General features: G+C 30.1%; 7 protein-coding genes across 9 annotated transcripts; 3 read left to right on the top strand and 4 right to left on the bottom strand.

Annotated features, from left to right (window-relative positions):
• The first annotated feature begins 154 nt into the window (after positions 1-154).
• LOC106788309 (asparagine--tRNA ligase, cytoplasmic) lies at positions 155-3,219 on the top strand. 2 transcript variants are annotated; one of them, XM_014751465.1, is made up of 10 exons: positions 155-300; positions 450-530; positions 786-1,196; positions 1,265-1,422; positions 1,531-1,674; positions 1,742-1,890; positions 1,972-2,100; positions 2,184-2,433; positions 2,511-2,774; positions 2,852-3,219. In XM_014751465.1, exons 2-10 carry the CDS (start codon positions 479-481, stop codon positions 2,981-2,983), a joined length of 1,689 nt encoding a protein of 562 aa, XP_014606951.1. In that variant the 5' UTR covers positions 155-300; positions 450-478; the 3' UTR covers positions 2,984-3,219. The 2 variants fall into 2 exon arrangements, with proteins under 2 accessions (XP_014606951.1, XP_014606953.1); XM_014751467.1 differs by having other exon boundaries at positions 174-300; positions 460-530.
• A 533-nt stretch (positions 3,220-3,752) lies between these two features.
• Positions 3,753-6,408, top strand: LOC106788323 (vacuolar fusion protein CCZ1 homolog). The gene is made up of 10 exons (XM_014751488.1): positions 3,753-4,098; positions 4,236-4,330; positions 4,422-4,515; positions 4,590-4,805; positions 4,889-5,064; positions 5,149-5,292; positions 5,356-5,501; positions 5,620-5,884; positions 5,965-6,092; positions 6,229-6,408. The coding sequence occupies exons 1-10, from the start codon at positions 4,024-4,026 to the stop codon at positions 6,279-6,281; spliced, it is 1,392 nt and encodes a 463-aa protein (XP_014606974.1). The 5' UTR covers positions 3,753-4,023; the 3' UTR covers positions 6,282-6,408.
• Positions 6,409-6,604: 196 nt separating this feature from the next.
• Positions 6,605-10,112, bottom strand: LOC106788319 (probable 28S rRNA (cytosine-C(5))-methyltransferase). The gene is made up of 6 exons (XM_014751481.1): positions 9,509-10,112; positions 8,282-9,413; positions 8,025-8,192; positions 7,747-7,942; positions 7,285-7,653; positions 6,605-7,202 (listed from the first exon to the last, which is right to left on the bottom strand). Exons 1-6 carry the CDS (start codon positions 9,615-9,617, stop codon positions 6,741-6,743), a joined length of 2,436 nt encoding a protein of 811 aa, XP_014606967.1. The 5' UTR covers positions 9,618-10,112; the 3' UTR covers positions 6,605-6,740.
• Positions 10,113-10,193: 81 nt separating this feature from the next.
• LOC106788320 (39S ribosomal protein L39, mitochondrial) lies at positions 10,194-11,705 on the top strand. The gene is made up of 2 exons (XM_014751483.1): positions 10,194-10,478; positions 10,657-11,705. Exons 1-2 carry the CDS (start codon positions 10,468-10,470, stop codon positions 11,657-11,659), a joined length of 1,014 nt encoding a protein of 337 aa, XP_014606969.1. The 5' UTR covers positions 10,194-10,467; the 3' UTR covers positions 11,660-11,705.
• Positions 11,706-12,186: 481 nt separating this feature from the next.
• On the bottom strand, positions 12,187-14,241 carry LOC106788295. The gene is made up of 4 exons (XM_014751439.1): positions 14,025-14,241; positions 13,383-13,799; positions 12,931-13,327; positions 12,187-12,737 (listed from the first exon to the last, which is right to left on the bottom strand). Exons 1-4 carry the CDS (start codon positions 14,207-14,209, stop codon positions 12,321-12,323), a joined length of 1,416 nt encoding a protein of 471 aa, XP_014606925.1. The 5' UTR covers positions 14,210-14,241; the 3' UTR covers positions 12,187-12,320.
• Positions 14,242-14,699: 458 nt separating this feature from the next.
• Positions 14,700-17,965, bottom strand: LOC106788313 (oocyte zinc finger protein XlCOF6-like). Of its 2 annotated transcripts, none has more exons than XM_014751472.1 (3): positions 17,329-17,965; positions 15,792-16,459; positions 14,700-15,695 (listed from the first exon to the last, which is right to left on the bottom strand). In XM_014751472.1, the coding sequence occupies exons 2-3, from the start codon at positions 16,389-16,391 to the stop codon at positions 15,093-15,095; spliced, it is 1,203 nt and encodes a 400-aa protein (XP_014606958.1). In that variant the 5' UTR covers positions 16,392-16,459; positions 17,329-17,965; the 3' UTR covers positions 14,700-15,092. The 2 variants fall into 2 exon arrangements, with proteins under 2 accessions (XP_014606958.1, XP_014606959.1); XM_014751473.1 differs by lacking the exon at positions 17,329-17,965 and adding an exon at positions 16,616-17,255.
• On the bottom strand, positions 17,541-22,702 carry LOC106788314 (chymotrypsin-like elastase family member 2A). The gene is made up of 8 exons (XM_014751475.1): positions 22,606-22,702; positions 22,045-22,309; positions 21,832-21,977; positions 21,342-21,613; positions 20,525-20,662; positions 19,687-19,792; positions 17,974-18,343; positions 17,541-17,688 (listed from the first exon to the last, which is right to left on the bottom strand). Exons 1-7 carry the CDS (start codon positions 22,700-22,702, stop codon positions 18,123-18,125), a joined length of 1,245 nt encoding a protein of 414 aa, XP_014606961.1. The 3' UTR covers positions 17,541-17,688; positions 17,974-18,122.
• Between the last annotated feature and the right edge of the window lie 1,828 nt (positions 22,703-24,530).

Below are 24,530 nucleotides of genomic sequence, written 5' to 3'. Positions count from 1 at the left end.
TTTACTCTACTGTTCCACAACTGCTATTGGACAATGCGTTATTGGACAAAAGTATCATAAGTGAACATGAAAAGAGCCATATGAAATCAAAAGCCTGTTGACCAATAAACTGCAAAGATTACGGCAACTTTTAATAAAAAGAAAAAAAAATATAAGGAAAAGGAAGATTGACTCGGCAAGTGAATACTGCGCATGCTGTGCTTAATAGTAAGAAATATATGTACAGGATTCTTCCAAGGAATTAAAGGATCAGAAGATACATTAACTTCATTGGAAGAGTATAAACGAAACTAAAAAATTGTTAGTTTTTTAAATATTTAATTTACAATATTATATGTTTTATTCTTAAAATAGGAGATTAACTTTTAAATATATTTGATTTGATCTTGATTATACGTACTCTTATGCATCTTGAATTAAAATAAAATTATAATAAATTATTTTCTAAGTTTTTTGCAGAGAATTGGAGGACAATTATATGTTCACCATGCCCGATAAAACATTGCCGAAATTATCCAACTTAACTTTAGGTATGTGTTTATAAGGTTATAACATAAGGTAAAAATGACTATGATATATGATTAGTGATATGATACAATTTTTTACACATTTGCAGATTGTATTTAAAAAATATTGTAAAACATTACAAATTGCTGTTACTTAGATATATATTAAAAGATATAACTATTTCTATTGCAATAATCTTTTAATAAAAATATTTTAAATTATAATTATTTGATGAAAATTTGTATACTTGTATATAATGTCCCTTGCATTCTTTTTAGGAGAAATTTATACATCTGAAAAAACCGGTAACGACGAAACTGGAGATGGTACTGAACAAAATCCTTTCAAGACAATTCTACAAGCAATGAGACATGCTGGGAAAGAGCCTTTTCCATTGATTTACCAAGATTCACGAGATAGTGAAAGGAGATACGAGCCGGCTAGTAAATCTCAGTTAAAAAAAATTCAAAAAATATGGACGAGGGAGCAATATAAGAACGAGGATAAGCAAGCAAAACTACAAGAAGATGAAGAAAAAAGATTAAAAAATTTACAGGAAGCTAAAGAAATTGTCATCGAAGAAGATAAAAGTCTTCCAGAGGCAACGAGGATTAAAATAAATGAAGCTTTCAGTTTTAGAGACAAAAGAATTAAAATATTTGGATGGGTGCATAGATTGAGGCGACAAGGTATGCAAAATTATATCATTTATATAATTAAATTTTATTTTCACTAATCAAAAATTGTTCATTCAAAGGTAAAGCCCTTATGTTCATTACGCTGAGAGATGGAACAGGTTTCTTACAATGTGTTTTAAATGACAAACTATGTCAAATTTATGATGCCTTGACACTTTCTACTGAAGCATCAGTAGAACTATTTGGAACTTTAAAATGTGTGCCTGAAGGAAAAAGTGTATGATTTTCATTTTTACTATATCCTCGTAATTGATATTAAGCATAAATTTATTAAATAATATTCTTCATAATTAAAAATGTAAATCTTAACATTCATAACTTATAGGCACCCGGTGGCCATGAATTGTGCGTTGATTATTGGAAATTGATCGGAGAAGCTCCACCTGGAGGTGCTGATTCCATTTTGAATGAAGAAGCTCTTCCTGATGTACAATTAGATAACAGACATATCATGATTCGTGGCGAAAATGTATGTAACAATGATAATTTTCTATTATATTATTAATTTTATATTAATATACTATTTTATTGTATAGACGGCACGCGTTCTGATGATGAGATCTGTATTAACTCAAGCATTTAGAGACCATTATAAAACAAGAGGCTATTATGAAGTAACACCTCCTACATTGGTACAAACTCAAGTAGAAGGTGGTTCAACTTTATTTAAATTAGACTACTTTGGGTAAATCAATATAACAAATATAACAAAATTCGTAAATAATTTGCGTGTAGAAAATAAATCTAAGTAAATATATTTTTTCAGAGAAGAAGCATATTTGACTCAAAGTTCTCAGCTTTATCTTGAAACATGTATTCCAGCAATGGGAGACGTTTACTGTATTGCTCAATCATACAGAGCGGAACAGTCAAAGACAAGAAGACATCTTGCTGAGTAAGAATAATAATTTGTATATTTGTTATATTAATGTATATTATTTTATAAATAATATTTTAATGAATACTTCAAACTTGTAGGTATACTCATGTTGAAGCAGAATGTCCTTTTATAACATTCGATGACTTACTTGATCGATTAGAAGATTTGATATGCGATGTAGTGGAACGCGTATTACAATCTCCCCTTGGTCATTTAGTGAAAGAATTAAATCCAGAATTTAAAATACCCAAAAAACCATTCAAGCGAATGAACTATAGCGATGCTATTGAATTTTTGAAAGCTAACAATATTACGAAAGAAGATGGAACTTTCTATGAATTTGGAGAGGTATAACAAATTTGATTGTGTTGATAATTTAATTAGTAACATGAGGATTGTAATGTTTTAAATGATACCCCTTTCAGGATATCCCAGAAATGCCAGAAAGAAAAATGACGGACATGATTAACGAGCCTATTATGCTTTGCCGCTTTCCTGCAGAAATTAAGTCATTCTATATGCAGCGTTGTCCAGAAGATAAGCGACTTACAGAGTCTGTAGATGTTCTTTTACCTAATGTAGGTGAAATAGTAGGCGGTTCAATGCGTATTTGGGACTATCAAGAATTACTAGAAGGCTATTCTCGGGCTAACATAGATCCTACACCATACTATTGGTATACGGATCAGGTAAATAATCAAATAAAATAACAATGCGGTCACTTTACTTATAACTATTCATACTTAAAACTTGTTACTGTTTGTAGAGAAAATATGGTTCCTGTCCACATGGAGGATATGGGTTGGGCTTGGAACGGTTTCTTTGTTGGCTACTAAATAGGTACCATATTCGGGAAGTGTGTTTATACCCACGTTTCCTGGAACGTTGTCGTCCTTAAGCATCATACCTTCTAAAATTGCTTATGCGAAACTGAATATAATTTTCATAGTTCCAAACCAAACGAATTACTTACGATAAACTTAATTTTCACAATTATGTAATATAGGTAATAAATTTATTTATTCTCTAGAAGAGAATGACACAACAGGTGCATCATTTTTATTATTATGAAATATATATAAACGAAAATTATAATATATGAATGTAATTGGTGAATATAATGTATCAGCAAGTTATATGCTTTTTCATATTTGTACATAAATGCATCCACATAACCTCATTAAATATTGAAACAAATTTTGTATGGTTCATATCTAATCTTTATTATTTTTTTAATTTTAATATCTAATCAATATTTTATTATAAACTAGTATAGAGACAAAAATAAATACCTTAGTAAATACGAATAAACAATAATTTACACATGTAGCGCCATAGCATCCTTCTAGTGACACCGCGCGTGGCAAGTAGCAGACTGAAGTAGCTGCTAAAACAGCGTCCTCTGCTGTCTCGTGATAGGCGGTCTCTTTCCTAGCGAGACTGCATAGTTCGAATTTCGATATAAAAGAGTAAAAATTAAAACGAGAAAATCCGAACGTGTAGCATAGATTTGTAAAAAGCATATGTCATTAATTAATTTAAATGTACTATTTATTATTTACAAAAATTAAAATAAAAATATTGACGAAAAGTATATTCTCATGCTGCGATAATTTGTAAATTTTTATCAATCGATTTATCGATATAACTTTTCTTTTCATTGATTTAAATAGTTCGATTAAATCGTGGCTGCATATCGAAGTACATTCAATTAAATAAGAATACTTACTAGAGAGAAAGAGGGAGAGAGAGTGTGTGTTTACAACAAATGACACCTACTGATATCTAATTATTAACTTAGCAATGTTTACTTCAGCTATTGATTAAAATGTCTAATAAATAAGAGTCGTAATAAATAATCATAAAAGAGTTGTGTACATGTATTCTTCAGATTTTCCTCTCAATATACGTTATTGTAATTATTAAAAATTTATTGAAATGACATCAAAACCTGAAATTACTTTAGAACACTTTTATATTTTTAATGGCACATACGCAAAAAAAGAAGGCGAAGTGAGTATGCTAATATGATTAGGAATATTAAAAATATTTCATAATATCACACAAATAAATTATATAGATTTGAAACTCTTAATTTACATAAATATAACTTTTACAATTTTCATAAATATTATCATATTTATATATAGGAGGAGAAAAAAATACTTTATTATTACCCAGAAAAAGAATTAGACGTGCAAATAAAAAATATAGGTCTCAGCGAAGCAATTATTAAATTTACAGAGTACGTATAACGCAGAAGACACATCATTATTTTGTCTAATAAATTATTTAATTTATATTACTTTTATTTCTCATTTTACTTGATAAATTAGATCTTTTAATCCTGGCCAACCATGCGATTATTGTCATACACATAAAACTCGACAAATTTATTATCAACCAGAGCCAGATTTTTGGATGGTAATGGTAAGATATCATGAAATAACATTTTAATTAATGATGTCGAATAAACAGTCTATATTTGATGTTTTTATCGTCAGATTGTTGGTGTACCATATATTTGTAGAGAAAAGGATGGTAACAAATATATGGAATATCAAAATGATGAAATTTCAAGTAGTGTTTGTCAAGCTATATTAAAACAAACTTATATAATGTTCCGATTATTTATGGGTTCTTTTGAAACAATAATCAATGATCCTGATTGTGGCTCCATAACTTTATTAAAACATAAACTTGAACATTTCTTTTCAAGAGTAAGTAAAAATTCTGTCAATTAACAAGAAATGTTTATAATTTTGCGTTATTACAATCAATTTATTCTATAAATTTGTTTCAGTACCTGCTATCGTTAAAATTAAATAACAGTGATATTTTGGATGTTTTTCAAGGTTTACAATTTTTACCTCTTGACAAAATCACATTTTTACAAGTACAATGCTTTATGAATCTTATAGAAGCAATGTTTTCTCAAGTTAAATATACAGCATTTCTTTACAATGATCAAGTTGTATGGTAAATGGTTTAAATACTTTAATATATGATATTATCTTACAAATAAAAATAATAAAAACCAGATGGTTTCTCGTATATATTTAGGAGTGGATTAGAACCAGAAGATATGCAAGTAGTATATAATTATTTAGTAAGTACATTATTACCAGCTCATCTAGAAAAAGAATTACATGGAGGATCAATGTCTCGAAATTCTCCATCACCGTTCACAAGTTCTCATTACGGAAAGTATGTATCAATAATTTATTTGATATATTACAAAATTGTAATTATCTGCATTTATATCAATAGGTTTATTATTGGACCTTCGAGTATTAATGAACCAAGTTTGGTAGGGAAATCTCCAACAGTTTTTATTAATTACTCAAGCAAACCTGTGTCTTTGTATTTAGTTGTTTATCGTGCATTGAGTGCTACAATATGTCTTTTTGTTGATAGTAAGTTTATCAAGAAATCAAATTCCTTATGTTAAAATATATATAAAAATAATTAAATATCATAATTATACAAAAATTTTAATAAACTACTGTCGATTATATGCTAACTTTGTTTTAGGTAAAACTAATTTATTAATAGACTTCTTTAAGAGTCTAGACAGTTTTCTTGGTCCACAATTAACTACATTAGTTAGTTGTGTTGCTGAACAATGTGCGAAGCATGTAATGGTGACACCGGAATCGTCTACAAAATATTTATATTTCAATAAACTTAATCTAGCCTACAAGAGTACAATACATTTAGATAATAGAAGGTGTTCTAATGTACTAACTACTCCTGAAGTGTTAAGAATCATTACTGACATATATAATGATACTAATGGGTAAGAATCTTATATCCTTATTAATTTTCTTAATTATAAATTGATATTATAAAACTATCATACATTTCTGTGTTACTTAGTTTAAAAGAAGCCGGCGAGATTATTATTAAAACTATAAGTGATTATTGGGTTATTGGAAAGTTATCGAATTTAAGAGAATTTTTTGTTGTTATACAACAAAAAAGTGCTAGCATTCTTGAGATCGATGGTATGTGTATCTATTTTGTAAAGTGCGCATACACTTTCAATTTATTTTTTTTTTCATACATCATTTTATATATTCCAAGAAAATACTTATTTTTTTTATATTTGACAAGTTGTTAATTTCTTGATATTTATTACAGATGAAGTAAAAAGACTTTGTGATAAACAATTAAAAAGTATATTTTTCCACTAAATTAAACTTCAGTGTTTACAAAAAATTGAGAAAATGTATATTTCAACGAATTATATTCATTTTTGTTTGTAGTTATTTTATAATCTGTTATAATAAACAAAGATGCTTTTAATTATATACATAAATAGTATATTTTGTTTTTTTATAAAATAATCTTTTAATTGTAATTTTATGAATTGTATAATTTATTTCTTTAGTGTTATATAAGATTTATGTAATATAATATATTCATATTTATATTTGAATATATTTATTTTCTTTTTTTTTAAGGCACAACATAAAGATTATAAAATTATCTACACACATAAAAATTAATTTATATTTATATCATATTGACATTTTTAATATCAATATTGAAAATTAACAAATGAATTTTTAATGTCTTACATATGTATCTATTGTAGTAATTATGTAATAACGTTTTTCATTGGAAATAATGTTAAATTGTTTACCTAATTTTTATTCCGACGTTTCAGTTATTTGTTCTTGTTTTGGAATAATATTAGAAAACTTTTTAAATTTGGCTACAAAAAATCCATCCATATTGTGAGAGTGTGGATAAAAACGTTTGGTCAATTTAAGAGAAGGATGAAACCTATGTTGTCTATAATTTATAAAACCATCAGCACCAAATTCTAGACCAGTGGGAACTAATTTGACATCGCGTTTTTTCAAAGCATAATCAATAATCCATTCATTTTCTTCCGGAAGGACTGAACATGTTGAATAAACTATAACACCACCCGACTCAGACCTAGCATTAACACAATCTATAGCTGCTAGTAATAAGTCCCTTTGTAAAGTACAACAACGTTGTACATCCACTTCATCTTTATTGGTTTTTACACTAGGATCCTTAGCAACAACACCAGTACCAGTGCAAGGAGCATCCAATAACACTCTATCAAATCCTTTCATAATCTAGAAATACATAATTTTATTAATTTCAGATAACATTATTTGATTATGCGAAAATGATATGTTAATAATTAATTATACTTACAGAAGGTAATTTTCTTCCATCATAACTGCAAATAACAGAATTGACAATTCCAAGTCGATGAAAATTACCAACAACAGCTTTTATTCTTTGTTGATTGACGTCGTTAGAAAATAGAACGCCTGTATTTTTCATGATTGCAGCAATATGAGAAGATTTTCCTCCTGGTGCTGCACACATATCTAGAATTCTTTCGTTTTCTTTAGGATCTAATGCCATAACAGGGAGAAAACTTGATGCGCCTTGAATAATATAATGTCCTGCTAAGTATTCTGGAGTTGCACCCATTGGTACTTGCGATGAAAATACTACTAATCCAACTTTTGTCCATTTTCCTAGAGGATCTAGATTAACACCTCTGTTGATCAACGCCTAAGAAAACAAATAAATTGTTATAAATAATAATAAAATAATCAAAATATAAATATAAAAATTATAAATATTTATCAATTTTGGTGAACCTACTTCTGCCAAATCACGACGTCGAGTTTTTAATGTGTTTGTACGAATAGTCATAGGCCTCTGTACTTCACTCGCTTCTAAGAATTCAAGTAACTCGTCTAATGGGAACATTTGCATTAATTTTTCCATAAGAAAATTATTATAGCTATAATATGTGCACAAATCATGTTGAAACAATTTTAAATACTCTGAACGTGATCTAAAATGCAAACAGTATAGTAGTTATTTTTACTACAATAATTATAACACAAATGTGAAAAAAGAAACATAAGAAAATATACCTATTTTCTTCTCGTAAATTTTTAAAATCTGATAATACCATCATAACATCTCGTATACGTTGTTGTATTTCTTTCAAATCTGTAACATCAGCAATTTCTTCTTCCGTGGGAAATGAAAAAACACTACGTTGATTTGTCATTTCTTGCATTTCTGCTTCTGCAAGTTGCCTATTACATTCAAATATTTAATTATATGTTAACTATATAGAAATTACAATTTTATACAAATGAATCTGTTACAAAATTTGTTTACTTACTCTTCTATTTCTTTTCTCTTTTTTAACTTTTTATTTGCCTTTTCTATAGGCAATAAATCATCTTCTTCATCATCATCCATACTTCCAGTTTCTTCATCTTCCTCGCTAGATTCTATATCATCAGTTTCTTCTTCTGTATCATCGTCCAACAATTTCTTCGCGTTCTTTAATTTCTTTTTTTGTATTGCTTTATTGTTATTCGATTTTTTCTTTTGGTCATTATTTTTTATATTGTCTCCATTTTCTTCGCTAGATTCCATATCATCAGTTTCTTCCTCTGTATCATTATTCAACAATTTCTTTGCATTTTTTAATTTCTTATTTTGTACTGTATTATTTATATTCAATTTTTTGTTTTGGCTATTATTTTTTACATTGTCTTCATTTTCTTCGCTAGATTCCATATCATCAGTTTCTTCCTCTGTATCATTATTCAACAGTTTCTTTGCATTTTTTAATTTCTTATTTTGTACTGTATTATTTATATTCAATTTTTTGTTTTGGCTATTATTTTTTATATCATTTTTTTCTTTACCTGAATCTGTATGATCACTTTTTACTTTTTTAGTAAGAGCTAATGCCTTACCTTTAGTTCTTTTATTGTTTTTATTGGATGTAGTTAATGATTCACTTTTACTCTCAATTTCCATATCGGTACTTTCGACATTTAAACTAGACTTTCTATTATTACTTGTTGCTTTCGCAGTACTTTTTAATGATTTGTTTTTTATTTTCTTAGATTTCTTATTTCCATTGCATTGTTTATCATCAGATACAATATGAGTTTCTGTATTATTATTTTTTAATTTGTCAGATTGTATATTTTTTTCTTTCACAGTTTTTGGTGAAAGTTTGATTTCTTGTTTTCTTTTTAGCTTGTTTTGTATTTTATTACTTTTATTTAACGATACGTTTTCTTTATTAATTTTCATACCACTGTTTATATTCTCAGCGATATCATTTTTTATTGAATTAACTTTATTTTTATTTATACCCTGTTTAATTTGCACACCGTTCTCTGTGTCTTTGAGTTTCTGTATATTTTTTACATTTTCTTTTAATTTTTGTTTCTTCAATAATCTTTTCTTAGCTCTTTGTTTTTGACGATGACTCAATGCGCTTTCATTTTTTACTATAACATATTGCACATATAATAAATTTTTGTATTAATTATACAAATAAATTATATACTTTAATCAGTAACAATAATAAATTAATTGAACATACCTGCTAATTTAGTAAATACGGGATCTCCCTGCTTTTTTGCTTTTTTACCTTTACCTTTACCTTTGCTACTAGGTAAATCTGTTTTATCGAATTTCGCCTTTCGCCCCATTTCATTAAAAACGATGAATTTTTAAACAATAAATACAATGAATTCAATTGTATATTAATAAATAATTGAACACACTAACTTGCTTTGATACAAACTTAAATTGTATTTATATTTTACCAAAGCTTATATAAAAGATATGTATATTTTTCTATTCTTTTATATATTTGGCATTAAATTATCTCTTATTAAAGATTATTTATAAATAATCTAATTAATATCATAGAGTATTTACACAATTTATCAAAGCCGAACACGTGAATTGGACAAACATAACCTGTTACTTCTTACATATGCATACATATAAGTACATCTATTGACTCTTTTTGAACTTTTGAGCTTAAGAAAATTTGCCTACAATTTTAATTCCATATTTTACGTCAGATGGTGCATTGATATATCGAATTTTTTGTTTTATTTGAATTATGTAAAATATTATCAAATACATACTTGTTTTTTATTAGTATCATCATTTATTTATTAAATATATATAATTGTAGTATAATATTCAATCACGCTCACATTAATATGCAGGTGTACTCGTAGCGCTACCTGACATTGCGGGTAAAGAATTAAAATGGTAGTCCGTGTTTAATATTGCAGAACTAACCTTCTTATAAATATGTACAGCAATAGCAAATAATATAGTAAGCTAACTGAATCGAATACATAGAGGCTTACGCGACAAGATCTATAAAAATAATTAGAATAATCGTAATTTATAATATTATTAATATTCTTTTCATGGCACAGAAAATAAATGATTACATTTCGATGTAAGAAGAAATACATAAATTAAGACGAAGTTGAATTCAAATGATAATATTAATTTAACCTTACAAAATTTTCAAAAATGTTTCAAAGGTTTGTATAAAATTTTAAATATACTATAGTCATGAAAGATTTTTATGTAAAAGAAAATTTTCTAATCACCTCTTCTCTTATTAGATATTTTTTTAGTAATATAATTAATAATATATTTAAAAATTGTAAATTTATAAGTTTTACTATACTAATTTATAATATTATGATTATTTTGTAGGTGTGGAAGTTTATGTTTAAATAATTTGAAGTTACAATCACATCTATCTTCAAAATATATGAGTACATTATCAAGAGCAGAGGCAAAAAAAAGAAGAAATGCTCTCTTCGAAGAAGAGAAAAAAATGCAGCGAAGTGCCATCGGTAGAATAGAAAAAATAGAAGTTAAATATAAATCACCTACAGAAGATGTTGTTTTAATTATGAATAAAGATATCTCCACTCCTCACGATTGTGCCAAACATATTTCTGAAGGTATTACTAATGTTTCTGCTTTGGCGTTAGTCGATGGAAATCCGTGGGATATGCACAAACCTTTTAAATCTGATTGCAACTTAGAACTTTTGAGCATGATGACTCCAAAAATAAGTGCAATTAACTATGCTTTTTGGCGAACTTGTTCTTTTATCTTGGGTGCTGTAGCTGATACTGCTTTTAAAGATGACATAACGGTTCATTTACACAGTTTTCCAGTACCCGTAATAAAGTCTGGAAGTTTTGTATATGATGTATTTATTGATTTACCTGATTGGAAACCAACAGAGGCAGAATTAAGAGCGATGTCTGCTTTATTTATAAAATTTATAAATAGCGAAATACCTATAGAAAGACTTGAAACAACAGAATTTATCGCTAAAGAAATGTTTTGTAATAATCCTTTTAAATATAAACAAATACCTGATATTGCTGCTAATAGTGTTAATAATAAAGTTACGCTTTATAGAATAGGAGATCATATAGACATTAGTAAAGGTCCAATGATAGGTAATACGAAGATGATAGGACGTTGCACTGTTTCTGCAGTTCATAAATTAACATCAGATGACAATGAAGTACTTTATCGTTTTCAAGGAGTCGCTATTCCTAAAGGAATCCTCCTTAATCATTTTGCATATAGTATATTAGAAAACCGTGCTAAGAAATTAAACGATATAATATGGCAGCCACAAAAAGATTTAGAAGAAGATTTTGCAGAAAATATACAAGTAGGCGTTAACACTTAATAAGTTTGTAAGTATTGTATAAATATATGTAAACTTTATAAAATAATTTTTTGTTAATTTGTTTTAATCCTATACTTTCTATTTCTTATTAATTGTCTTTTATTTATAGATTTTACTTAATTATTGTAATGTTATTGGTAAAGTTATATCATTTATTAATATTAAAAAGAAATATATATATTTACCCAATAACTTAAATACAGTTTTAGTAACATTTTGTATAACTTTAATACTAAAATTTTCGGATAAATCATAAATTAAAGTATACATAAAGGAGCATTATTATTACTCTTACATATAAGTAAGTGAGACATTATAATAATGTTATTGATAGATAAAAACTAGAATATTGTATATAAATTTACATCTTTTCCATATTATTAGGATTTAAAAAAATAAATTTCTATCAAAGTATAAACATGTAATCAAAATTTAGATGATATGAATAAATCAAATATGACAAAAAAAATTTTGATTCTTTTTAATATATACTTAAAATATTATAATAGATATCATTGTGTAAAAGATATAAAAATAATATAATAATTCTTTAAATAATTTTTGCTTATCGAAAGTTTATCTCAGTTATATAACAAGCATATAATTTTCTTATTTTTTATATTATGATAATATAATAAAGAAAAAATATACTTGTAATATACTAAGAAGAATGGTGCACATGACGAGAACTATTAAGCTCCCAAGTAAAATGTCCTGGTAATCTATTAGCCATTGAAGCAGGACACATAATATCGAGTTTTAAATAAAGCTCTGAATGATTAGGAGTTTTTGTATATATATCTAATTCATTGGACCGTAATAAAGTTCTTACAGCAAAAGGTGCCAGTTCTGGTGAACATTTCAATTCTACAGCTATGACAAGATTGAAGCAAGATTTTTTCTGAATTTCTTCAGTATTATTTTGCGCATTTTCGTGGTCGGTTACTGGCAAGGATTTGAATTTGCTCTCGTAAGCATACTTATTCATGTTTCCATAATAAAAAAATTGTCCACCATACTCTCCATAACCAGAATATGTGGATACTGGAGGCATTCTTGGAGGTGGTATCGATGGTTCCTGTACGTAAAACTTATTCACTATTGTATATATGAAACTAGCGAAGTATTTATACTCTCATGTAAATTGAAAGAAAGTAATTCAAGACATAGAAGGAAACTGTGAGTTTAATTATTCAAATAAGATAACAATGTGATGATTGTATAAAAAAATAAAAATATTAGTCATCATATAGTAACATTATAAATGTTACCTGAAGAAGTACTTCTCGCTCATATTGCAAATTTTCATAATAATGTTCATTGACACTGACAACTAAACGACGTAGCCTAAGGTACATAAAACGTTGCTGGTCTTTCCATGAATTTTCATCAAGTATATTTGGAATTTTTAGACAAGTGAACCAAGCTCGTTTCATTTCATATTTTAGCTTCATACTAATGATGTCATTTTTGATCCCTTCATTAGACAATATATCGAATGATAAAACCTTACGTCCTTCTGCAAGACAATCTAGAACATCTATGGCTTTACATCCAGACACCAAAGCGGATCTAATTATAAAATTACCTTGTAAGTTTTTTATCTTTTTTTTTTTTTCATAGAACAAAAGAATTACATTTGGAAATGGAAGTATTGTATATTTATATCTTTTATTTATTTATATATTTCTGTATCTTATCATATATGTATATTTCGTTTTACCTATTCACTTTGCTTTCAGAAACTTTTTCAAAATAGTTCATAAAGCGCTTGCAATCGGATATAAAACAAGCAATTCTAGGATCTGGTCCATGAGACCTATATAAAGAAACAGGACAATTTACAGCACGATGAAGCAGATTATTTAAATTATCAAGTAGACCACCAGCATAAAAGCAAAATCGTGAAAATTTCTCTGGTTTTGAAGGATGCGTATATCTCCAAGTTACAGCTCTGAGCATCTTGTATTGTGCCATGACTATTTCTAGAATATTGAATACTCTGCTGAAGGTTAGTAGGTCAGCACTTGTCTTAACTTTCATTATCATTGTTTCTGTATGTTTCATTGCATTTTCAAGTTTTGTACCAGCCAAAATAAATGCAGCATTCAAAACTATCGTAGCGACGTTCGAACAACGTCTGAAAATATTATATAATCTTTTGATTTATTTATTATTATTAAGTATGAATATTAATCGGTAATTACATTTAAAAACTTGTAAATAATAATTTATTACAAATATGAATCACCGATTAATAGTTATTCCTGATAATAAGTAAATGATGATAACGATTATATCAATATATATTTTTTAATCAAGATGAGAATTTATTATATTTCAATGAATATTTATTATTTTTCACCTGGACACTAAACGAACTGAAGTAGCTACATCATGTAGAGGTAATAAACGTAATACTATTTCTAAAACTTCTGGTGGAAGTGTGTCCAAAGTGTGATAATAAAAACATTCATTAGCCGTATGCTTGTGCACATTTTTCTGCTCTACACGTTTCGATGACGTTTTCCGACGCTTATTCGTGCTCATTTAAAAAGAAATCTTAATAACAGTTATCTTCTTAATGTCAATAAAATTTTTTGTCTTTTCGAATATTGTATGTTTCAAATTAACATCATTTCATTAGATAAACATATCAATGTAATATGCTCTTTTGTTGTTGTCAGAAGATATATTCGTATATTATTATTAAAATCTATGAAAGTAAAAAAATGAGTAAAAACTAAAATATCATATAACGTCTTCTTGTAATAAAACAAAAGAACTGTCCCATGAAATAGTCCGTTCATTATAATTATACTTTAAACACAATTTAAATTTCTACAAATATAAAGTGTGTGTTTAAAAAATACAAATTGCAAGTTTCTTTGCAAATATGCATTATTATCTAGAAATACAAAATTATTCCTCAATATCAAAGGAATTGTAAATACGATAGTATTTCCATTCTATTAGGCTAATACTAGAGATACATTAAAATTACGAGTAATAAAGTTAGTGACTCTGGCATTTCGTCGACACAGCGATATTAAAATTTTATTAAAATATTCTAGAAATAGTGCACATAGCAAATAATTTTACATGCATTCGTTTTTTTTTTGACCGTAGGTGTGAATTTAAGATTTATTTGTATTTTCTTGATAACAAAATTTTGTATAAGATTTTCCGACGAAACAGAACATCATTAATGTAATACATAATACATTGATTCTATCATTACAAAAGATACATAAGGAGTATATAAAAAAAAAAATATTCAATACGACACACATGAGAAATTGAAATTCGTTATATTGGTAATTTTTCATCGGTGCATCTTCAAAAAACTAATAAAGGTTTCAACATAAAGTCTATTATATCTCTAGATACACATACAAGAGAAAAAGCTTTTAATTAATACATTTGATACGTTTTAAGCTGTAAAGTTCACCGGCATCAAAAGAGTAAATTTAGCCTGATCGACTGGCACTTCCTCGGATGCACACGGACTGATGCTATCCAAGAGATTTTGTATAGCACTCTGATTCCCGGGATGCTTTCTTTTGGTATGTTCGCGTCTGTGTTTCAATTCCTTGAACGTTTTTCCGCATTGCTCGCATACGTAAGGCCTCGCTGCTTCGTGGGAACGTACGTGTCCCTCGTAATGACTCTTCCTCACAAATTTTTTGCCACATTGGGCACAATCAAACTGATAACGACCTTCGTGCGCGGCTACATGAGAGCTCAATGTCCATTTAGTTTTGAAAGTTTTCTGACAGTAGTCACACCTAATTTTAGCCGCGGCTTTGCCACTAGAAACATCGGCCGTTTTATCAGACGATGTTCTTCGTGGATTTTTATGTAATAAGAGCATCTCTTCGAGTAGGAAATCATCCTCCTTATCATTTTGTGGTACCGCCGCCTGAGCCGATTGAGCTTGCAAAATAATGTTCCCGTGTTGCTTCATATGTTCTTGCATGTCGGTTTCGTTTTGAAGTTGTAACCCGCATAGGGTGCATACATTTTTCGTCAATGCCTAAAATTTTCAAGTCATATATATATAGATTTGAAGATCGATCGATTGATATGAGATTTATACGATGTTAAAAATAATTTAATCATCTATGATTACCTTGACAAGGATTACTTTGTCATGCATAGCGAGATGAGCCTTAAACTTGCTCTCCTCAGAATATTTCTTCTTGCAACGAGGACATGTGTATGTTCTAACGTTGGTCTCCGCATCTCGAGGAATTTCCGTTTTGAAAGACTCGTTCGTCCTCAAAGCAGACTCGTTAACGAGATTTTTTGCGTATTCGAGACAACCAATGACCATGTTGTTTCCTTTCTCACCTTCCGTTAACTTTTCCTTTCGCATTTCATGTCGCGCAATGTGACGCTTTAAATCGTGTGCTCTTGAAAAAGCACGACCGTATCTCGTACAAGTGGGATAAGGACAGCCTTTCGTCTTATCGTTTCGAATTCGCGGCGCAGGTTTATTCGGCGAACCTTTTTTGGAATCCTTGCCGCAATCTTTACAGGATGCTTTTTCGACCTTTTGTCCAGAAACAGTGGCCAATTGAGCGGACAATGGTATCACTATGGAAATGGTTTCGTTCGAGCCCGGCGTCATTATCGGACCGACGTGTATTGCTGGTGGTGTAGTTAACGACATACCGTTGTTGTTGTTGTTATTATTATGATTATTGTTATTATTGTTGTTCCTATTCATATTTAATCAGGCACCAAAAATCCTTTTATACCGTCCAGACAATAGCTTAGAATCATCTATTTTCGTATCTGAAATAAAAATATTTTGAGCGAACAAACAAACTAACTAACGGAAAGAGAACAAGAATTTTCTATTTTCAAACGTATGTAAGCAGTATATAAGGTGACTCGTTTAATTTATAACAACTTGATAGATATATTGGAAAAAAGAAATATTGTTGTTACCTGTTCAAATGAAAACGCCCTATAAAATCTACTTGAGAATTCTTTTATTCGATATCCCTTCTAGTTACCGAGATATTGACTTTTAACAAGTTGAATGACTCACCCTGTATACGCGGTGGGGTATCATAAAAGAAAACTAAGAATCAGTGAAAAACGATTGACGATAAATAGATTATTAACTGATAGATAATAGAAAGAAAAGTATGCGATTGAGAAAACACGTTTAAATGGTTACACGAATAAATTGTCTTAATCGATGTATTTTATAATCGAATACATTTCGTACTACTAGTTCGAGTTCAAAGAGGCTCGCATAATCAGCGTGTGAAGGTTATATACAAAGTTCGAATCAACGTCTCTCTCCTGATTTGAATTCATTTATAGTCGGCATAGAAAAGAGCACCGTTACCAAGGTATTCAACTTCGCGTGAGAATAAATATAAACGTCTATCGTTCTGTTACGTTACGATGCAGAATGTAAAAGACGCCAGCCATTTTGAATCAATTCACGATATATTTGTAAAAACCCTCTTCTTTTTTTTTTCTTTCGACGTTCCTATTAATCCTCGTTAAATAATAATATCCTTTAAAAAGCGCCCTATAGTTGAATTTAATTGGAAAATGGAGTAAATGGTAAATATATCATTTTAAGAAGGATCACGAGAGGAAGAAAAAATCTAATAATTATCGAAGTATTCAACGCCGTGTCTTACTTCGTGTCACGGAGAGAAACACAAGTCGGCGCGTCCGTTTTCTCCCTTCCGAGGGATTCCCTTCGGAATAAAAGGCTTCCCCCGGCGAGCTTCTTCTCTCTCTCTCACTCTCTCTACCGTTCGAGGAAACTTTTCATCGAGTATCTCTCTCGTTCCTTCTCTTTTCCATTTTCGCATTGAGCGCGTCTGCACGTGCAATCGTCATAGTTGTGTGTTCCCTTCCACCATGAGAAACCGATTCCTATATTCCTTCGCGTCCTTTTCCCCTGCCTGTCTCTTTGCGGTCAATGTCGCGTTTCGAGCCTTTGCATTTTTCGTTTCTCCTTTACTTTCTCGCGGATATATTTCTAGACTCGAATCCTATAGGGTATTCAAAAAACAACGGAAATAAGGAATGAAGGAAAGAAGGGGGAGGAAAATAGAAAAAGAAGGAAATAGAAAAAAAGAAAGAAATAAATAAATAAAGAAAAAGAGAGAGAGAGAGAGTAATAGAATCTAGCTACGATCTCTTTTGGAATTGAAACATGCTTTTACGATGAGTCGACGTTACTGCAACACTGTCTCTCCCTTTCTCCATGCTCTCTCTCTCTCTTTTTGTCTTTCTTTCTTTTTCTATCCTTCTTTTTCTCTTTCTAACAAACACACTCTTTCTCTTCTCGCGATTCTCGTCTTTCACTTCTCTTCCTCTCCCCCCCCTTGTCAAATCGTTTCTAAACACTCTTTTTTCTTTCCCACCTAGGTTTTCTCGAAGAAATGACGGTCTCCCTCACTTTCCTCAGCTCGATGAAAGTGTCCTACTGATTGAGAACATCACTCTCACTCCCGACTGTACCGCTCGCTACGGACGCGAGAAGTGGAGTGTATTCGTGTTTCGTCGTTGTTGCTTCGTATCCTCCCTCTTCCCGCCGCTCCCATTCTACCCTTAGCGTCCCTTTCTGTCTTTCGGCCGACCACAATGACGTAGTTAAATGCTGCTCACGTGATCCCCCTCCCTTTTGACTTGCGCGGGATAAATCTGTGAATTTGAAAATACTTAAGTGATTTTAAATTCTATTCAATATAGATTTCAATATATATTATCTATATTCGAGAGAGTGATATATTTTTTTAATAAAATAAGATCAAAAATCGTGATGTTAGATTTGTTTGGTTTTTTTTCTTATAAAAGTAAACTATTTATGATTAAACTCGTGTGTTATGAGTTACACGCGGTATGGTTAACATTAAATGGCACACCCTTTCTTATTCTCCCCAGGGAAAGAATTCTATGCTTTATTAACTAATGGTATAAATTAGTATTTTACTCTGAAAAAGATTCTACCTAATTGTAAATTTGTTCTATATTATAGTACACATTATCTTAATATTTAAATTGTACAGATTGATTCGTATTAGTTTTTGTGTTGTTATTTAAATATTCAATTCTCATGTAAACGTTATTTCATTGTCAGTGATTGTTATTGTATGATATTAAAAATATAAAAGACAAAAAATTTCACTGGTACGTTTAATTAGTCCGAACATATTTTTATCATCTTTCTTATGCAAATGAAATCGTTATACTGACAACACCAGGTATGCGATAACGTAACAAGACATCTAATGTAATTAGTAATTCCTAATTAGTATGATAAGAGTGACACGTTCACGTAAATATCATTGAAACATATAGGAGAATACATGTATATATATTATTAATTTACTATATTGATTAATATCAGATTAGTTCGATTAGCGATTACGTTTTATGATTGCTTATTTTAATCCAATATTTCAATCAAAAAACTTACGAAAGAGCATGATAAAATTATTTAAATAATATAATGTTATTCCTATTATTCTTAAATTAATACGATGGAATTAATATTGTATATTGTTAAATAATTTAATATCTGGACGATATGGACCTGATACACGTACTGTTCTATAGCTCTTACAATTTAATTACGTTATTAAACCCATAAACTTAGTATCAAAGGGTTCAAACTTGACCCTTCAGTTATAAGTTTTTAGTTTTTATCTATAGTTATATCAATAGAAAATATACAATATATCAGATTGATGCAAAAATGATTATGGTTCTTAAGTATCGAATTTAAAGATTTATATGATTTAAATATCGATTAATTGCTGAACGATCAGTATTGAATTTTTCTGTAATTTATCGTTTTTTACGTAGATTAGTTTTAATATAATGGCGTTTAAATCATTATAATCAAATTTTGTTTCTATTAATAATATCTCGCTTTTTATATTTTTCTTACATACATTACAGCAGTAATAAAAATTAATATACAAAAGGTAATAGAGTTACTTAAACTATACTTATTATTTAGTTGAAACAATAATACTGAATACGATTTCTTGTTTCAGCCAATGCATCGAGTAGCTTAATTGATAGAAGCTCGTAGGCTTTCCTGTGTAGAGTGTTTCGTATTAGGTTAATTAATGTATTCACTTCGATGTAATAATATGTAACTACGTACGATACTTAGACTGTACTACCTACGCTATCCATAAATCGATATTTCTAATTTCATCGAAGAAGCACAATCACTTTGGTTGTTACATATATAACATTGATGTTACGCAACATTTCTATGAAAACGGTTATTTGAGTTCGTAATACTTCCTATATAAATGCAGATCTTCTTGTATCGAGTATGAAAACGAATATCAATCACAATAGTATAGAGGACGAATATTTCCATCTGTCGGCAAATAGCTTTTCTTCGAAAGTTAAAAGAGAAATTCTATCCTTGCCCTTTTTCAATTTTCCATTGGATTTTATCCTTCTTTAAATTAGTCAACAAACGTCTTTTTTATCATACATCGTGAAAATTAACAATATGACACGAAATAAAACAAAGTATTATCTTATTAAATAATAGTAATGAAAATTGAAAAAAGTCTCGGAGAAAATTATATTAAAAATGTTTTGAAAATCATTTTTAAATGATATTAATTATAATTACCGATAGTAAACATTATGAGATTGACTTTGCATACGTGCATACGTTATGAGATGACGCATGCATACGTGCATATATTCACACAAACATAAATACATATATACATACATATACGCTAAAATTGAATATAATTTATGAATTGTAAATAGTTTGTTGCTTTGTATGATCCATTTACAATGAGTTATAATTTATATGTTGTTATCATTGTCGATAATATTTCTTATCCAATTCAAATAGTGTTGTATCCTAGTGTAGACGTCGGGATATCCTGGTCGAGCACAACCAGAACCAAAAGAAGTAACACCGACTAATTGCCAGACACCATCCGAACGACGGCATTGTAGGGGTCCTCCAGAATCTCCCTGATGCAAAAAAGGAAAGATAAAGTAAACGATTTAAAAATGATTCAACATTTACCGATTATGTTAATGGCACTAATACCGTAAGCACACTGTTACCACGATATTTTATTATGTGAAAGCGTAAGAGAAGGCTAATCAGAATTGAATTAGCACTTTCGAAACATAAAACATGCTCTATTACTCGTTACAAGATCCGATTCAGTATAAACGAGTCTACTGATGCGTCGTATGATCATTAAAATCATTTATTTTATGAAGATAGATCGATTATACTGATCGTTGCGCTAATATTTTCACAAAAAACGTTACATTTGCTGCAGAGATATAGAGAAAGTACGGTAAGGAAAAGCAACATCATTTTCTCGATGGTATCCTTTTACTTTGCTTTTATATATTTTTTCTTATCTCTTATTTTACTCGCACGTCCAATATAATCGGAATGTAATTTCAAATGAGCAATGTTAATTTTACGAAAGGCGCCGTGATACAATTTGCTTAAGTGAATCGAAGAAAGACATTATGATGGTAATCTTATGTTAGTATCGCATTTGGTTCAATTCGGTCGGAAAATGGGACAGTGTGATAGGAGAAATTAGTTTTTGAAAAAAAAAGGAAATGAAGTGATTTAAATGATTTTTTTCTTTGCTTATGTTCCCCGTAACCATACGCCTATACTCACAACACAGCTTCCAGAGGAACCATCAACGTGCCCAGCACACAAATGACCATTAAGAATAGGAACAGATTTTCCATAAGCGTGTAAGCATTCCTCAAGATTTAACAATGGCACCGAAGCCTCAAGGAGCGAAGTCGAGAGAGATGGCGAAGGTCCATAACGACCCCAACCAGATGCTACGCAATTGCTATCCGTGAGTTCTTCCTCCGCGTCCGGAAGACATATCGTCTTCACTACCTTGGAAAGAGGTGCTGGTCTAGCAAGTTTCATCAGAGCTAAAAAAAGACCAAAAAAATATATAATCGGTGTTCTACATATTTCTGTTTATTCAATCGCCTTGAATTCAAATTGCTTGCTCGTATATTTGTACTATTTATTGACTCGCGTGCTTGTTATTTTACCTTTCAAATCTGAGGTAAATTCGTACAATTAATTATTAATTGATATTTGTTCGAGCGTTATCATTTTTTTTTCTAATGAAACACGTACTCACCGATATCGTGAACATAATTATTAAATCTTTCATGAAGTATCACTCGTTCGACAGGTAATCTGGCTGATCCACGACCACCGGAATCCAATTCCCATTCTCCTACCACAACAGTCCATAAGGCACCGATTGGGAGATTAAAGAGATCGCTAAGAGAAAAAGAAGGTTGACGAGACCGCTCTTGATATATTTATATTATTTGTATGAGATGCTAACTTGTGAATACAATGCGCTGCCGTAATGACCCATTTAGGATCGATGAGAACTCCACCGCACCAATGACCGATAAAACCTAATTTCGGATGTAGCAGCTGAAGAGAGACTTGCCACGGCCAAGATCCTCTTCGGCTGGGTTTTCCATTGAAAATTCGTCCCGTCGTAGAAACAGCCGTTTGCCGATTGGAAGTCGTGGATGTAACTTTGTTCCTCCCGGATGTTGTTGATCGTGGTTGCCTGTGAGACGCTGCTGGACATCCGCACTCTGTTATTTCAAAAACTTCGGTTCTTCCTTAATTGCCTTCTGCGAATTCTCACGCGAGACCGATCGAAATTTCATTCACAGACCAGGATCGAATTTTTTTAATTTTCTCTTTTTTTTTTTAGAGTTTAATTAAAGGAGCGAAGTAATACAACAGGCAACAACAATAAACATTGACAAAATGTTTTAGTAGAGGTAAAAAAGATTTGGTATTTAAAATTCTTTTTAATAACGATTTTGTTTTGTTTTTTTTTTTTTTTTAGACAAAGTCAAACACACGTAACTTTATCTGAACTTACTTAAATGATCGTCTCGAATGATTTTCACCATGGTGCAATCGACCACCGCGAGGAGGAAGAGAATAATCGCTACGAATTCAACGCGCAAATAATACATGTCCGTCGCACGTGAAATTGTTTGACGATTCTTTCAATCGATTTCAAAATTTATACAAGTTTGTCGTTACATATCGTTGCTATTGCGTTAGTTTGGCAGTTGATATCGTTAATTTGAATTTCATTGTAATTCGCACTCGAAATACATCTTGACAATTAAATTAAACCTTCGCGATCTGAAATTGACGCATCGAAGAAACGATAAGAATTTTATGATCGAAAAGAGACAGTGATAATCCTTGTAACTGTCTTATTCGCATTCGTTCGAGGAGATATCTCCGCGGGAAGAACTCGAAGAAAGTGAGCGCGTCCGAAGGAGCACCGCGATCGTGCCGAACGGATGCAGACTGCGAGATTGTAAGGAATGAATATCGTTCTTGCCACGAAAGTTCCTACATAGTATCCCCGTTTTTTTGCTACTCTTTTCCTATCAAAGCGATCGGAACAAATTACTGTTTCGTCGTACGTACGTATCTATCGAAATGTCACTCGAGACCAGTTGAAATTTAACCGATTTTATATATGCAATCATACACATTTTTATCTTCAACAAAATTTCTATACAAGCAGGAACTAAATGGAAATAAACAATAAGTAAAAGTATATTATAAGTTCTTTTGCATAAAAAGATGCTTCCAATTAAAAACAAATAATAATGAGGAAACAATTGAAGAAGTTTAACTGTCAGAGATAATCGTTTTATTAATGAACTTTCGCTGAGAAAAGGAAATTATCAGTTTCACTTCTTACGATCAACAAGTTCAAAGATGTCAATGGTATACTATCGTTATTCAGGCCACTTTGATCGCTAAGAAAGCGAACAGGAATGACGAGTAGTTTGCTTTAAGTGAATGCTAAATGTATTGATTTTTAAGATAAGATACAAGCCAATTTCATTGATCAGTATTCATTTTTTGAGGGCATTTTTTTTTGTAAAAGATACAATCGAATCAATGTCTATTAGAAGATAAGACAGAAATTGACAGACAGGGAAAATTGTGATATTCGACCATTATACTTTTCTAACTGCTCGAATTAAACCGTTTGATTTATCGCTGTACCACTTTTTCTATGCGTAATTGCGTTTCGCTATACTTGGTTGGTCACGAGTCGAAGAAACGGACGAAGAAAGTTCATCAAAGTGGCTCGACGGCGTGCCACCCGTGTGTCAAATCCTTCCTTCCCGATTTGTTTCAATCCTAATCAGACGATCATTCGCGCGACCTCAAATCCATTCAACGCTTATAATGTTTGCTGTTTACTTCATAAAGTGAAACCAATGGAACGCGAAATTTACAGCTTCCCAACCATTTGCGCATAGAGAAAGTGAAACCGTATTCGTGTTTACGAAGAAAACAGAAGAATCATCTTGAATTCCTCTCTTTAAGGATTAAAATAACGTCGATTCAATAGATTAAACTTTATATCGCGGAACTAAAGTATGATCATTCAATAACTTCGATTGGAAGTTTAATAAGAAATGACGATCGATTAATGTACGTACTACAAATTAAACGAAAGTTTATTTTTTGTTCATTTAATAAACATTTCTCTTTTTTTCAAGTTTCTACTTATTTTTTATGTGCATGTATTAACCTTTTGCAGAGGAGAACTCTCTTTTGATAAATTTCATGGAATACTTTAACATTATAGTTCAAAGAATTACGTACTTTTAAATTTAAAATAGTTCGTTCCCATCGTACGTTTACAGAATTATAAAATGTTGAAATATGCTTTTAAACTTTAGAAATATTTGAAATTTTGTAAGATAATAATTTATTTTCTTCGTTGTAATTAATGTAATTATTGCTACAAAAAAACATTTCTTT

Source organism: Polistes canadensis, unplaced genomic scaffold (genome assembly GCF_001313835.1).
Source record: "Polistes canadensis isolate GaletaPanama2010 unplaced genomic scaffold, ASM131383v1 scaffold_134, whole genome shotgun sequence".
Lineage (NCBI taxonomy): Eukaryota > Metazoa > Arthropoda > Insecta > Hymenoptera > Vespidae > Polistes > Polistes canadensis.
Note: the sequence above shows the minus strand (reverse complement) of the source record. Positions and strands in the feature narration are given on the sequence as shown.